General features: G+C 44.5%; 2 protein-coding genes across 2 annotated transcripts; one reads left to right on the top strand and one right to left on the bottom strand.

Moving 5' to 3' along the window:
* Positions 1–624: 624 nt before the first annotated feature.
* Positions 625–1779, bottom strand: N7503_006496 (uncharacterized protein; the record flags this gene model as incomplete). Its single annotated transcript, XM_057066043.1, has 1 exon — positions 625–1779. The coding sequence occupies one exon, from the start codon at positions 1777–1779 to the stop codon at positions 625–627; it is 1155 nt and encodes a 384-aa protein (XP_056921512.1).
* A 5236-nt stretch (positions 1780–7015) lies between these two features.
* N7503_006495 (uncharacterized protein) lies at positions 7016–7480 on the top strand (the record flags this gene model as incomplete). Its single annotated transcript, XM_057066042.1, has 3 exons — positions 7016–7081; positions 7133–7200; positions 7252–7480. The coding sequence occupies 3 exons, from the start codon at positions 7016–7018 to the stop codon at positions 7478–7480; spliced, it is 363 nt and encodes a 120-aa protein (XP_056921511.1).
* Positions 7481–16820: the final 9340 nt, after the last annotated feature.

The raw sequence follows: 16820 nt of genomic DNA, 5'->3' as shown, positions 1-16820 counted from the left end.
GACGTATGAACAGAATCCTCACCAGGGCTTTGATGTCTTCCTCCGCCGGTGTGTGCATGACGTTGGTGCAAAACAGCAGAGCGCCGAGGGCCATTTTCGACATGCCGGTATAACCGTCGAAAAGGCATGAGCGGTTACGGTTTCGAACAAGGATGTTCGACGTCAGCGAGACCCGGGCGATCTGGCAATACCCTTGATTGAGTGATTTACCTACTCTTATAGGCCGAATGGTCTCCTTTAGGAGGATGGATTATTGTTTTTTCGATGCGCCATAACATTAGACCAGTATTTGTATTGTGAACAGCATATTTATGATCATTTTATGTTCTAGTTTAAACAGATTCCTAACTATCCAAAAAAAAAAGCCAACGCCAATATTCATTAGACGACTTCGACGCATAGATAATCCATTTCGTTGAACCCTTATGGAGCCAGCCACAGTGGGTAAGACAACATTTCATTCGGCATCGTAACCGCTTCCAACGGTAGTCTGGTCAAGTTTGTTTGATTTCATCACAGTTGCCCATTCGTTTATGTCGCGCAGGAAACGACGGGCTGTTCCAATTTGGATTCCTCGCTGAACAAAGAAGCTAGAGTCCGGGTCCTCAAGAATCAGTTCAAGATCTAGGTGATTTTCCGGAAACCAGCTTTGTACGCCTCGTCGGTGGCGCGTGATTCTAACCATTCGCAGTATTCCCTCACAGCCACTTCACGAGGCCCAGGAATAATGACGTGCTCATCAGATGAAGCCTTGTGTAGAGAGGAACTGACTAGGGGGGTACTGCCGTTTTGTGCCGGTAGAACATTAATGATGGTCGGGGGATATGATGGTCCGTTTGTCACCACGTTAGTCTTGGTTGATTTCCTTCCTTTCTGACTCTCCAGAACGAGGTCCCGACGAATATCATTAGAGACGTCATCATGGGTGTCTAGGCAGCCACCACCGTCAACAAAGTCAATCAGACGTTCTAGATGTGGGGCCCGTAGCTTATAGTGTTTCTTATCCGTAGGGTCCTCCCAGCACCAACCGCACTTGTGTGGGCATGACCGGACATCACACCTCATCAAGTCATAAACAAGATCCCAAGTTGCAGGTCGTTCATTCATATCTTCTTCAATATCAATCCGTCTCTTACGCTCTGCCAACATTCTGCTAGTTGCTGACACACGGCCCCTTTTTTCGACTTTCTGCGGCACTTCATCATCGCCCCTGTAGTGAAACACAATATCAATTGTAAGTTGTTTGCCCATCCGGACTAAATTGCTCCATTTACGTAACTGCTTTTCCACCGACTTCCAGTCAATGGTAGCTGCACAAAATAGTTCCAGATTTTGCTGAGACCGGTCGCCTGCTTTAACAGTGACAGCCGTACCTTCAGATCGAACTCGCTGGCCATTTTTCTTTTTCATTTGCAGCATTTCTTCAACCGCTGGTTTCAAAGCCTTGGCCCAGTAATCCTGAGGAGCTATGACTAACCCTTTTTCGGACACGCTGCCTACCTTCTTACGGTTAAGCATAAGCTTCCAAGCAATCGTGTAGCGGATATATTCTGGAGATGGCTCATCATAGTCGACATCTTCATCCCATTCGTCAAGCGGGAGAAAGCCAAGCTGGTCTGATTGGACCGGATCGGTCGCACGAACCAGGGTAGGGCTAGGAGAGAATACGGATGGCGTACGACCGAAGTAACCAGGAGTGGGGGCATACTGTGAATCTTCGTCCCATGTGCGACCCGTCTGGGGTTGATAAGCATCGTCGCTACAAATGCTATTGGCCATCGTTGAAGTGGGGGAGGGAAGCCTAAGCAGATTGAACCGGAAGCGATTAGCAAACATCTCTGCGTCCAATAAGATCCGAAAGGATGGCATGATGACAGTGGCGGGGATTACAAATAAGCCTTACTGTCGATCGAGCCTCACACAGCAACCTGATCCCGGGCAGACACGCAGAAAAGCACCAGGTGCTTTGCAGTAATGAAACCGCAAGATACAAAGAGGGACTGTTGGCAGATTGCCTATTCAACCACTGCTCTGTTTGCATGGTTTGCATGGAATCTTCCAGCCTGGAAAGTCAGGAGTAAATAACTGTATATTTCATACTTGTATTTTAGTATTAAGGTATATATTACTTGGTCAGCTACAAAACGGGTTAATTACATACTACCTATATCTAGATTAGCGGATCACATGATTAGGGTTTGAACCAGCTTCTCTATGTATTCGATATGGAAGGCGAAAGCGGTCGGCACTGTATTTACACTGCCAGTCCCCCCTAGAATGCAATGTTGCCAATGGGATGTCTTCCAGTCTATTTGTCCTTTCTTACGCTCAGTAACAGAACCTGTCCTAATGGAATCGGCCCCATGCTGTGCATTCCCAGGCGATGGGCTTCACGTTCTGCCCTCCTCGTCAAGGCTCCTGCACCAATGTCAGCTTAGGCATGGGTATTTCGCTTCATGTGGCGCGGATTACCAAATGAGAGACTGCCCTTTACGGCGTGAGCCTTTGATCAAAAGATGCTTCCGGCGAGGGAGCGGCTGACCGTCGCCAGCGGTCATTCTCGGCGGCGTCGGGAATGGACGCACTTTGCGATTTGGTTTTTGAAAAGTTAGGCCGATATGCTTCCAGTGCAGATTCCAGGGCCCGTATAAGTATCCGGGCCCAAGAGTAGTGCTTCTGATAGTTCATTAGGCTTGTCGAGATAAGCGGTACTATTTGGAAGACATTCAATTCCCTATGTATCTTTTAAGACCAGTGTACTACATACTCCTAGCTATATATAGACTATCTCTCTTGTAACGTCGTATTTCCTAGTAGCGTACTGTAGTATACACGGTGAATGGGTATAGTAACGTATTATTTGACTATTCTACCACGAACTTACTTAGTCGGTAGGCTGTGTGGCCTTAGAGCCACCGTTCTCGTTCTCGTTATTATATCTTTTGGTGGCTTTTGAATCGCCTTCTAGCTCCTTTAACACCTCCTTGAGTATCTTCTTGACCGACTCTGGCTTATGGACCGACTCTAGCTCATGATCCCTCTCTCTAATACCCCGCTTCTTTAATAAATGGTCCACCACCAGGCCTATTCTCTGACTGACCTCGTAAAATATCTCTACCAGCTTGCTGACTTAATCTAATTCGGCGGCTATTTGCTTGGCATTCGCTTCAGTAGCACTCAACTCTTGCTCGAGCTTGGCTTGGGCTCGCTCTGCCCGAAGCGCCCGAGCATCGAGCCTTAAAAGAATCCGAAGGAAATTCTAATCCAGGTTAATATATAGCCTATAGGGGAAGAGGGGGTTGTGAATATACCAAATTGTCTATCTCGCTGTTCGTGTTGCATAGAGGTATGGTGTTTGCCATTGGTAGATGTTTTCGTTTGTATTGGTTGTAATAATATCTATGGACTTGTGATAGGTATAATGTGGACAAAGTGGTAGATTTATATTATTTTCCTATAGACTTATGCGCTGAGAATTCACTCTAGAGATCGTGCTCGCTTCTATGGTCTAGTCGAAGTAGAACGATATTCCTAAAGCATATTATAGACACTTTTAAGACCCCAAAGTAAATTTGCGGTAATGTACCGAGTGCTTACAAAGAAACTCATGGCGAGAAATTTGCTAGAGTTGCAATATCACCAGAAGTACGGGTTTCTGTGAGCCTGGTGATCTATAACCTGGTTTTGGGTGTTGGTCGACCGGCCTGACCACATTCAACGGATTGTCTTCGGGCACGGCATGTTACTATGGAGCACCGGTGGAGGCAACAGTTTAACGAGGAAGTCGACTGAAGAATAGCATGGATCCTTAGAGTATCAATGGTTACACATGGGCTTGACTCGCGAATTAACCTGATAGAATCCCTTATCTATGGAGCAGTAAATAATTTCAGTTTACGGCCGTTCAATATACTGGAGGGCGTTGCCCACGCCACCAGTCTGCCTGGCCTACGCTAGTTCCCCTTTAATGGCTGAGAAATTATTTCCCGAGGTAGCTGTGCGGCTTTAAATTATCTTTAGTATACGATGTAGATTGCGGATTTCCATCTATCTATAGAGCTATGTTCATGTTACTTGCTAAGTCACGTTGAGTAATACGCAGGATGAAGCCCAATAAGATTGATATTTGATATAAGAATACGTAGGGCTATGAAGATTTCCGGCCAGGGCTTAGTAGATCTTAAAAGGTCTTAAATAAATTCATGTACACTATGGTATGATAAGGTTAGGTAGGTCTTGGCTTCCTGGCTCTAGTATATAAAGCTTGGGTACTAGTCCCTAGTACCACGTAGAGGTGCCTACCTGTCGCGGAGGTGTCTCTTTTTAGTGAGGTTGACACCCTCAATGTACCCTGAGAATGAACCCAATGACGGTTAAATTTAGATAGTAGTATCACCAGGAGACGAACCCTCGTCTCTAAGAATGGTCTCAGAGGCTGTCAAATTTGGATAGTAGTATCACCAGGAGACGAACCCTCGTCTCTAAGAATGATCTCAGAGGCTATCACATTTAGATAGTAGTATCACTAGGAGACGAACCCTCGTCTCTGAGAATGGTCTTAGAGGCTGTTAAATTTGGATAGTAGTATCACTAGGAGACGAACCCTCGTCTCTAAGAATGATCTTAGAGGCTGTTAAATTTAGATAGTAGTATCACTAGGAGACGAACCCTCGTCTCTAAGAATGGTCTTAGAGGCTGTTAAATTTGGATAGTGGTATTACCGGGAGACGAGTCCTCAATGTCTTTATACTTCATGGGCATTACGTCACGAAGGGGATCCGTGGTTAGTCGATTGAGCAGGCAGGAGGGCTTTGGGCCGACCATTCGAACAAGACTAGAAGCTAGATCTACTTTCTTGAAAGGTAGGAAGGGCCCAAGGCTCTTTTATGATTTTCTAGTACGGGAGACCATAAGAGCCCGCAGTGTCACGCTAAGTCCCCAGCCCCCCACTCATAGTTACCATAGCATACATCCAAGCGTGCCATTATTGTGTAGTCGCTAGTCTTTCCACCGATACCCGTTAAAAGGTCTTCTAGGAAGAGCCCACTTTTAAAGCAGGTGCTTGCGAGTTTTCAATAAGGGATGCAAAATATTTACCTAAACCCTATAAACTTAGACAGACTATGATAGGCTAGTGGGATATTTCCTAAATTAAACTAGGGTCCAAGCATTTTCACCACTAAGCAAGTTTTATAGTACATAACATATATTCAATGGCAGATTCTGCAGAGGATAGCCTTAATCTCGGGGAGAACACATATCGACCGCGTATAGTAAACTAGCGTATTTCACGAGAAGACTATCTCATGCTTTGAATTTTGTTCAGAACGCACCCTATATCCTAGAGTATATCTTAGAATACTATGCATCAAGCTCCACGCGACTTATTGGGTTGGAGCGCATAAGCTATGGAAACCAGCTTGGTATGGATTCCCTACAACGACCCTAGAATGTATTTATCTTTATCTCTGTTTGCCACCAAAATTATTTAATGCTATTGCTGTAGTTCTTGAAGCCTGGCCTCTAGGTCGTCCTTCTCACTCTTTAGTTAACGATTCTCACTACTTAGTTAATAAGTTTGACTACGTAGCTGATGATTTTCCCTCCTTAGTTAATGCTTCCTGTGGCAGAGTCTACGAGCCCTAGCTTCGGTTTTTGGTCGCTCTTATTCCGCCCTTAGAAAGCTCTCCCTCCACTAGATATTGCCCCGTTTGAAAGCCTTACTGCTACTTAAGGCTTGATCTATCTTAGACGTGGGTTCAATGGCGGGGGAGCCTTCTGAGTCTCCATGTTCATATTCAACGTGGGAGTGGCTACGCAGGGAGTTCGATATCTATAAGTGGAACGAGTGAGCTAGAAGGCCTTCCAATTATGTGAGCTCACTCTATGAGGTAGAATCTCATGACTTACTAGTGATTCAGAAATATGCCGAGCGGGGTAATATTGCTCACTCCGTTTGATTTTCGGATCCAGATAGGAAAAGCTCCTAGAGGTATGCGGACTAGAGGTACTTACGCTATTATACTAAGCAGAAAAAGGTTTCAATCTTTCCTTTTTAGCATCAGAAAGGTAAGGAGTAACGGGAGACTGGTGTCTTTTTGGTCATGCCATTTATACAACCGTTGAAGGATATGGCCGAAGAGAGGGTAGAAAAGAAGGGTGGGCTTCTAATCTAGAGCTACCCCAACGCGCGGGGACCTAATAGTATCCTTGACCACCGCGATATCTAAGTGGCATATCCCCACCGTCCCGGTTTTTTGGACGTGAAATATTTCTTAGAGCTGCCGCCACCAAAAAAATACGAAGAGACGGGAATCAAACGAAGGCGAATGCACCAGGGCCAAACTCGCCATAGTTCCCTGCCAAGCCAATTAGATCTCAATAACGTTCCTTGAAATCGTAGTACCCACCGGCCATGTTACGTTGCGATGAAGCGGCTGGGCTTTAGAGTTTAGGCGAAGACCTCAGTTATGAGCAGCAGGAAATTAATATAATAGGCTGTTCATGGATAACACGGAAAGCTCAGTATGGCCGATCAGTGAGGTGAAAAAATGATCTGTTTGGTTGTGCATGTTGGCGCTAAGGCCCTTAATCAAAGAGGTGGCCGTTAAAGCCATCGCCAGTCTTATAGTGGTCGAAAGTCGAAACCTTCCGAGAAGCCCCTGCTTTCCCCCCTAATACGACCCGCTGTGGGTCAGATTGTCTATAGGGGCCGGTGAAAGCTCACGCTGCCCACTAGCCTCATAATTGCGGGGCTGGTGGCAGTGCTATAGCGCGCTTATACTGGACTATAGACTTCAAAGGTTTAAAAGCCCTTAGTATGCTCCAATCCAACTTTGTAGATAAAGTCCGCCTCGCCAGTATATACATTTTCTACATTAAGTGGTTCCTTACCTAGTGATTTAACATACCAAAGGTTTCTACCTTATCCCGCAACTCGAAAGGGAAGACCTCCAGCAAGCCTAGCCAACGAGCTTTAGGCTCTAGTGATTCATCCCATCGAACTCTCCAAGCCATGGCTACGGGGATAGAGGCTAGATCACACCCTACCATCCAGGATAACAGGCTACGAGAGACTCTAGTGAGTGTCTTCAATGTCTAAGCCAATCTATTCCTATCTAACGTTTATTAGGCGTCAAAGTCAAAGACGGCCCAAAATGGTATTGCAGCTGACGATGATTGGGAGGTGGTGCACCGCGAGTGCTTAAGAGTCTAGGATCAGGCTATTGAAGATAAACAAAAGCTTCAAAGTAAGATGAGTCAGGAGAGAAAACGTGCCGCGCAGTCGATACAGCAGCTTCGTGCCGATACTACCAGCACAATGGACAAAATCCGCGAATTAGAAGACGAAAAGGACCAACTAACGCGCAAGAGCCAAGAGCTAGAGAATGAGGCTCGACGGCTAAGACAAGAGATTAAGGCCACAGCCGGGACTCAGGACCAGACGGCATGGAATGATATCCAGCCCGTGCTTCAATAGACGCATGTCAACCTCCTCTCCGCGGCGCATAGGGTCTAGAGCACGATGGAAAGTCTTGAGAATAGACATCTAGCGTCCCTGTTGCCTGGACCCAGGGTGTTCTAAGGGCCTTAGTCAGATCCAACTGCACCGCTAGGGATATTCGGCCCCAGCTCGCTGCCAGGCCAATCTTTACCGCAGCCAGCAGATGTGCCACCAAGTGCTCCACAGCCGGTTCAGTGAGATCAACCTTAGCTACTTACCTATAAAGAGGAAGCCCCATGGCGTGCTGCCGATACATCATGTATAATATGACGATATTCAGCAACTTTTTTAGGATTTAGCTACTCACTTCTATCAAAGATAGCCACCAACCATAGCTACTTTATAGGATTGTAATCGACGTATCTCTAGGGACATAGCCTCTACATAAGCTTTATAGGTTGCTAGTTTCCCACCTAGAACGATTGTGCTATTCTCGTGCTTAGACCTTAGCTAATAAGAGGATGATCGCTACCCCACACTGCGCGTTTTAGTAAATGGTTAATACTTCTTAGTAGAACACGAATAGGATATTTCCTAGTGGCTTATTAATGGATCTTAAGACTAGTCTCGTCGTGGGTTTCCCCACCGTCTCTTACTATATTTTGTTAGGTTCTTTCCATCCCGCGTGTGCGCCAGAGTTTCAGCTCTATTATAGTGTACCAGGCTCGTTAGCGCTACCACGCGAGTCGAAAACCCCGTAATTAAATCTTGGCCTTGCTACGCGTTTAGTGTCGTGTAGCGATCTATAAATTTCCGGTTCCGCCCGATCCGGCCGTATAAGTGGAGCATCTGTAAATCCGATTACCGCTTAACCTTTCTAGATGATCTCTAGCTCTAGGTGAATCGCTTTAGTGCATAAGGGCCTAACTATTCGTACATCGGCCCCCCGGACTAGTATTCCACGATCCACAAATGCTAGAGCAATAGATCCACTTAAAGGGGATGGAACCCGAGCCGCCGAGGATAGAGACAGGAGGATATCTTAGCTATTGGAATAGGGCTGATCCGTCGGCGACGCCTTTATATAGAAATATAGATAGGAGATGGCCTTTAGGCGATTCTCTTAGCGAGGACAGGTATGCCGTCGCGCGCTTCCTACTATGTCTAAACTCGTGCGAACCGTGGTATGTCCTCGGATATGGCCCGTGCCGCCTATGCCACTATGCTCTAGAATGATTGGAGGCCATGATCTACATAGGCGAGTGGTGGGGCTCATTTTAGGAAAGAGAATCCTTATATCATCCCATTCTTGGTAAGGATCTTCGTAGTCCTCTTATCATTAGTGGTACTATCTTATTACCCCTAAGATCAGTTACCCTCTTCTAGCTTCGTGCGTAAGTCGTAGCCTAGCCTAGTATGATTTATAATAAGGACGGTAAAAAACATGTTTTTCTCGTCTAGTGGACAGATTGTGTCTTATCTTTCTGGGAGGCTACCACCAGCCGCAGAGGTTAGGAAGCTGCGGTGGATCCAGCCCCCTTTTATTTTAGTAAGTGCAATTTACTAGAGGGGCAGGCGATGTACTATCATGTGGGTGAAGGTATCGAATATGATCGTCGCGGACTACTCATGCACTAATTATAACTTAAGGCTGCATTTATGGCACCAAACTATCCATCGTATACTATCTAGACAGGACCTAGCGACGGCCGTTGCGCGTCTACTGGTTAGACGGCGCCACTTTCGGATTCTCACTTGCATTACCCTGATTTCGTCCCAGCCAGAGAACCCTTATATTTTCTTCCAAGAGGCTTATCTTTTCTTCTAAGAGGTTTATCTTTTCTTCCAAAGTGGCCACTATCGACTTCAAATCCTGGATAGTCTCTTGCGCGCTCTCTATGTCTTACTATATACCTTTATTCTAGGATTGTTGGTTCTAAAGCGAGCACTTAGTTGACCTATATAATGGGTTAGACGAATTCCCCGTGTATATATCGTCGGGAATAAACTTACTTTACCCGTTTATCTAAACTAGGAGTAGTCAGCATGTGCCACTAAATCAACCTTATAAATGCGGGACTAGGAACATACTCTGCTATATATATCATGACCATACTAAGATCGACGAGCTACTTAGGGGCCGTGGTACCTATATCCTGCGGTTCTCCCGCGTTACTATAGCTATCCATAGAAGCATCCTCTTCCTCGCTTAACTAGCTATCGTCTTGATTAGGGTCATCTTTCACTAAGCTAGTACTAGAGCCCGGTAGGCTCTAGATACTTCTTCGTTTAGACGACGTGATCGTTAGGAGTTGCCGTAATTAATCCCGATAGCTATAGGTTGCCTCGTCGGACTTATTCGTATGGTCTATAGGTTTCTTCATCGAGAGTCTACTAGAATAGGGTAGAAAGTAACCGTGATATAGGTGACTTCTTATAATAGTGGAAAAGAAAACACCTGACAGGAACTCGAGTAGGGCATTAGTGCTACTTTTATATATATAGGGCGAATTTATGGACGGTCTATTCTTACTAAGACAGCTCCCCACCCTCCCCTTGAATTTTCTTTCTGTTTCAATTTCTCTTTTGTTTTTTACTTTTAGAATTTTATAAATGCTTTTCTTTTTTGGCCTTTCCTTTTTTGTTTTTGTTTTTTATTTCTATTATTTTTTTGTTTTTCATTTTGATTTTCAACTTTTTGTTTTATTTTTATTTGTACTCCTTTTTTTTAAATCTTTATTTCTATTTTTCGTTTTTCTATTCTATATCTTTTATTTTCTTTTTATGCTAGCCCTTAGCTTTAGATAAACTCTACCGAACATTCTAGTAAAACTCTTTTTATACCGAGACCTAGACAGAGATAATTAGTATCTAATAGCTAATGACTAAAGCGGTAGACTAAAATCTAAAGACTAGGGAAGGCGAAAAATCGAGACCGTTGAATAACCGATGTTTCCTATAACAGTTATAGGATTATGGAAAATCATTAGCCTAGCCCTCAAAGAATACACAGATCACTGGTCAAAACGTGGTGAGGTGATCCGTTTCCCTAGGTGGGTCTTTAGCTAGTCCATAACCGCCAACCAATCCAAGAACGTTCTAGGGCCAGTAAACGACAGTACTATATCAAAGTGATATCATCATAGAAGAATGGTTACCTACCAAGTAAGGCTCTTTAACCACGAGTTTATTTTTAAACGTGGTGACCTACCTCTAAGGAGCCGTGCATATTAAAGCCTTAGACTTCCCCGTTTAATAACCTAATGGTATATTCTCTACGCCTAGCTCCGTTTACCACCATATAATTTGCCATCCTATCGCCTTTATTCACTTTAAAGCATCATAGCACGAGGCGACGCCATCACGTGGCCCTAATAGGAAGAAAAGAACCTTCCGCATTAGCTATTCTAGCATAGAAGATTATCTTAGAAAGCACGCTCGAAAGCCTATTTCAGATAGTACCGCATTAGGAGGTCTGGTGAATCTCTCCGAGGCAAACAGAATAACCTCCGACGGCGCTCTAGGATACAAAACGAGCCAGTGACTCCGCAGCCTTAGATAACTCCACGCCGGACCTTATTGCCACACCAGCATACCGCGGCATCTCTTCTATCGTCCACACTACATAACTCTAGTCTAAAAGTATATCGGTTGCTAGAAGCGATTCGTGAAGCCAGGGCCATACGGTGGTCCCCTCTCTTAAAAATCTCTCCAAGACGTCGGAAGCAGAGTGAGAGACAGATCTATCATGAGTTCTTTCTAGATCACGAGACTAATGCTTCGCAGGCTTAAAGGTTCATTTTCCACGCCTAACCGCTGTCCCTCCGCCATAAGTCATGTCGTATTATTAGGGATTCGTACATCGCCGTGCTTTAGATATAAGGCCACAAAATCAAACATCCGCGAGTTAAATAAGGTATAATTTATATATGGCTAGATTTTCCCAAAACATTGTCGTAAAAGATATAGGGTGTAATATACTGCTAGTAGTATGTTCTAAATATTAAATACCATAGGAGACAGCATACTTATAGGAATAAATTTAGATACTATCGTGTAGAAATATATAGTTGTTTCCAAAGACCCCTCTCTATCTAATTCCCTCTATCTATCGCTTCTCTATAATCCTAGTAGCTCATAATTGCCGATTTGCTAATAGCTCGTCGGTTATTTAGAAGAGGCCTCCCTAACCTTCTTATTGGAGCGGAACATGCCCATTAGCTCGTCAAAATAGATACTAAGCTCTATAGATACCTATCGAAGGAAACTTTAATTAGCGAAGACTAGAGACGGCATATGGGTCAGGAACCGACCCTTCCAGCCACAGTTTAAGTTCCAGTTCATCCTAAGCCTACTTCGTCGGCGATCGGCATAGGACTAGGCACGATGGGACTAGCGATACCCCTGCATTCTAACTCCATGAATAGAAAGACAACTATGCTAGTTAATCCATTAGAGAGTCAAGTGGGCTCGCGGATATACCATAAGTTCCCCGACTAATCTCAACTATGGATAAGGCTTTAGATCTCACCTAGGAAAGATTAGTCGGTCTACTAACCGCGTTTCAACGCGGCAGCGAAGGATCTACTCTACTTTGCTATAATAGAGGAATATTAACGGTGTCTCGCGATAAATACCTAATCACTTAGCGGGACCATCCCGCCCCAAATAATCTAGGATACTATATCACATACCGTCGGGCTTAGGGCCAAAATATATGAACTAGGATCATCGGAACCGGTTATGAGAGAATTCTTTTTTTTTAAAGCGCTAGACCGAGTTAAGGAATCCTGCTAGTTCAAAGAGGCTAGTTATATAACCCATACAGACGCTTAGAGCCGCGTTATATACAAAAACAGAAGTCTAGGTTCATAGCACGCTAGATCATCAATTTAGGTGGGAGAGAAGGTAACATTCCCCTGCGAAGTGCGACACTAATATATGCATGATCATGAATGGGCTTAACCATACACAAATTGCCACTATCGTAGGACCTTAAGGAGTGAGAGACTCGCAAAGTGAAAATAGGGCACACTGCGGTCAGTGCGCCGTGGCTGGGCTAGCGGATCTGCCTACAAAGGACCGGACCGCGGATTTCTATTATTTCCCCCCGGGGATATCGCGGAAATTAAACCGCAATTGGCGAATAAGAAAACCAAACAAGAACATTTTTTGTTACTTTAAATCAAGTTTCGGTTAAATAATAGTGTCGTCTATTTCCCCGCTAGGCCCACTTAGATAGCGGTCGCAAAGAACCGTTAAGCTCAAGTGGGTAGGTGGGTCGGCGGTTATTAACCAATTTACAAAGTTATTAATCATAAAGCATTACTGGATTACGTTATACTTGGACTCCGCTAGGATTGCGAGATTGATCGACCAAAATATAGATCCAGACTTAGGACTCCACTAGTAGTCGACCTAATCTAGACTAGTTATTAAATCAGTAAGCTGGTGAAACCTCTCTTTTCTTGAGTGACAAAGAAAAAAAAAAAAAAAAAAAAAAAGGGAAAAAAAAAACATAACCAACGGTTTATTAGAATTAGCTCTAGTTCACGGTATAACTCGAAAAGTGAGCTACCTCGCCGTTTATTCTAGGTATTTTAGGATCGGAGTTACCCGCTTTGGCTACAATATATACTATCTTTCCGAGCTTTGTTATTTACAGTAGAATCGGTTCTTGCCCAGTTGCACGAGATACCTACTCCACCCCCCCTCCCTCCTCAAGCGTTGGCTAGAAAGGCTTCCTCTAAGCCTCGTGGGAACATTTTGTAGTCTAGCGGGCCTCCCACTCGCGTGACGAAAGCCCCACGAGGATCCAAATCCCAGCTACGAGTAGAAATCCCACCCTCAAGCAATAGATATCATATTCCGCTGACTACCAGCCAGGATTTATAGTCAACGAAAAGGTTTCAAGAGGAAGTCAACTAGGAGGCTAAGCACCATGACTGCTTAATGTATCTTAAGTAGGCTGATGTAGAGGTCCAGAAGCTCAAGGGGGAGATCAATAGTACACAATCGGAGGATTCGCAGTCAATACAACAACTATAGGGTAAGAACACCCAAGCAACAGCGAATTTACACCAAATCACCTCCGACCATACATAGATGCAGCAAAAGTGCAGCGATCTTACGGAGGAAATCGCCTAGCTAAAGCAACAACTCAAGACGGCGGTTCTCACTTCCCAAAACCAAGTAGCGTGGGGCGACATCCAGCCTATACTCCAGGAGACGCATACCAATCTTCTCTCCACGGCATATAGCATCTAGAGTACAATAGAGTCACTCCAGAATAAACAGCTAGCTACGTTCCTACCAGGGCCCGGTATATATCGAGCGCCCTAGGTGGATGAAATCGCACCGCTCGACGTGCTAGGCTCTAGCGTAGCTCAGCCAGATCAATATCCGTCCCTTGCCTAAGTAGTGGCATGAGACACGATCTACTACGGCTCTTATAAAGAACCAAGTATCGTTATATTAGCGGTGATATCGATCTTTATTGAAATTGTTCGGGAGAATCGGCTTAAAGTATCAAACAAGTGGCATTAAACCCGATTCTCGCGCGGTAGATATCCACGTTAACAAGTGGCTCTATCATCCTGAAATTTTGAAGTATACCCTCTCAATCCTAATGTACTGCTTCTCTTATGCGATTCCTAAATATAATTACACCTAATATATGATGTATTGTACTTTATGGATGATGATTATCCAATCAGATTATTAGATTAAGAATACACTCCTAGATCATCACGCTTTCCTGACGTTGTCCTTGACATAAGAATACCGACCGTTCCTAAAACTTCACGATAAACGTCAGGTGAATCGAAAATAATTAGCAAAAGTCGGTGCCGTACTTCCGACTTCCACATTATTAGGGGTTTTTATGTTAAAGAATTTATCCATATAGGATACAAGCAAGCCACAGTCGACTAGGGGAGACTACGCATCCCGTTATCACTTAATACTAGAATAGAAGGGATTAATCGGATTCCTAAGCCAATGGATGGGTCAGAAGGACCCCTAGCAGACCGACTAGTCGTTCTCACTAGACACTAGATAATCTTATTCATTAATACGCGCGGGAGTCGAAACCGTCCTTAGCGGTTTAAAAGTTGCGTTTAAATGCACCTTATTTATTAATAGCTCCAATAGTCATAGACGGCGGCGAACCCGCGAGGGAATACTAGAGTGTTCACTAGAAGCAAGGGCTCCTTGCGCTCGGGGTGCATAAACCTAGGGGGATATACAGGGCAGTAGATACAATAAGATAGCCCGCTATCATGCAAAAAGCGTGGACGCTGACGTGGCGACTAGCTAGGAAGGTAGACAGAGTGATCTACAAGCCAGACGTGAAGATCAAAGAGGTTGCCATAGACTATAGATAGTGCCCCAAGATCACTATGTGTTCCACGGTCCTAAGCTACATAGATACACCCAAGATAATAGCGCATATTCGGTAACCGGTTTGAGTGATCATATCTCGGCTACATCGATTCACAAGGCATCTACGGCTTTGCCACCAGAGCCATAAGTTGAAATATTTCATAAATACCAATTTATGACTTATCTCTAAGCTTCCGCTTCCGCTATAGCGTAAATACGGCGACTGTTACGCTATACAAAGGAAGGAAACCCTAGGATATATGAATTTTATTTCTATGGCTTTCGGGATATGATTTTAACACCAGACCTTACGCGGAGAATATCCATGTACGTCACGCTAGTATTATTGGCTTTAAAGAATTGCTGTCCTATTAAGTTATTTTGCAAGGTTGGCGTGGCCCGACTTATCAAGGTCCCATATACCAATAATACTTACTAAGGCCGCGGAGGAGCATATCAATATTAACTGGTTTAACGTCCCCCGGAGCTCCCGAGCGATAGGGGTTCTCACGTTTATTATAAGGCACTGATTGAGGTGTGGGATGATCATAAATGATCATGATTTCATTGTGTCCGGTCTTTCGGCTTGTTAACCAGCAATTTAAACAGGGCGACACGAGCACATAGATATAGATTATGAAGTTGGTATGGTAAGGCTATCGCCATAAAAAGTAATCTCGAGATGTTTATATGTTTTGGAGAGGGTTATTTATTTGCTACTCACTTACTTTATTGGTCTTCTAATGCTTACTAAAATGTGTCGAAGATGCGATTGGCAAATCACTATATCCACGAGAAAGAAGACATTTTAACGGATCAGCTTGGGACTAGAGCAGTCTGGCATTAGGTTTTATCATAGGAAGATATACCGAGTAAAGAAGTAATACGCATCGTTTATCATTGGGAAGCCCTAAGGGCGTCAATATCGTATTCAGAGATAGACTAAAGTAGCCTTATTCTTGAGGAGTTCATAGGTCGTAAGACCTACCCGGCGGCCTAGTAATAGTAGATGACTCGATTCGCCAGTTTTAGACCTAGTCTGGCTCTCTAGAAGGAGCTAACGAATCTTTCTCCCACCCTAGGGTTGCGAGGCAAAGTCGACCGGTTTAACCGGCAATATTACAGCGCAACTACGAGATCGAAGGCGCACGTGTCTAGTATCTCTAGGTTGGGATTAACGGGGTAATGGATTATTCGCTCAGCTTGCGGGTTAGAACATATCCCACCCACTTAGTGAGAGGATTCATAAGGCCACTTACGGGTGCCGAGCTTTAGTCCAAGTTTGCAGGCCATTCTTGTGTATTCTATTGTTCGTACAGCCGGGCCCTACGAGATACCATACGGGATATTAAGCAAGTCCTCTAGTGTCCGACAGTAGCTAATACAAGTAGTTACTATCTCGGTTAGAGGAATATAGCATTAAGTAACGATCTTCTTCAAACGGAGCCTTCCAGGAAGCCATTAAGGGGGAAAAATCAAGGCACTCGGCGATTTCGTAGATAGTGCCAGAAGGCCGCACATACCGGCGCGGGTCATGGGCTAGCACGGCAAGACATAAAAAGATAAGGGAATCAATCGCCTAAAACAGTCAAGAGATAAAGATTAGCTATGAAGAGAGACGGAAAACTACGTAATGAGGTTAGTGCAGATCAGGAACAAAGCCGGGGTATCGGAACTGATTCCTTACACACTCTATAAAGAAGTTGGCTGGTTAGAAAACCACTAGGACTACACATTGATTATATAGGCTTTTGGGCCTCAGAAACCAAAAGAACAATAATTCCTAAGCACACAGCCCACCCGTTCAGGGACAACGCAGCGCGTGTCTCAGGCGACCATAAGGGCGGTGAGACACATACCAACCGCGTCCACTAGTAGGACGCAACGTGGACAAAACTCCTAGCGAAAGTGATGGAGCAGGCTAAGCCAGGTTATGGTTTATACATAGGCTTTGGCCGGAAAGCAGGACCGCCCTTACAAGGATAATAAGATT

This window comes from Penicillium pulvis (assembly GCF_028828015.1).
Source record: "Penicillium pulvis strain IBT 33274 chromosome Unknown contig_3_segment0_segment0, whole genome shotgun sequence".
In the NCBI taxonomy this organism is placed as follows: Eukaryota; Fungi; Ascomycota; class Eurotiomycetes; order Eurotiales; family Aspergillaceae; genus Penicillium; species Penicillium pulvis.
Note: the sequence above shows the minus strand (reverse complement) of the source record. Positions and strands in the feature narration are given on the sequence as shown.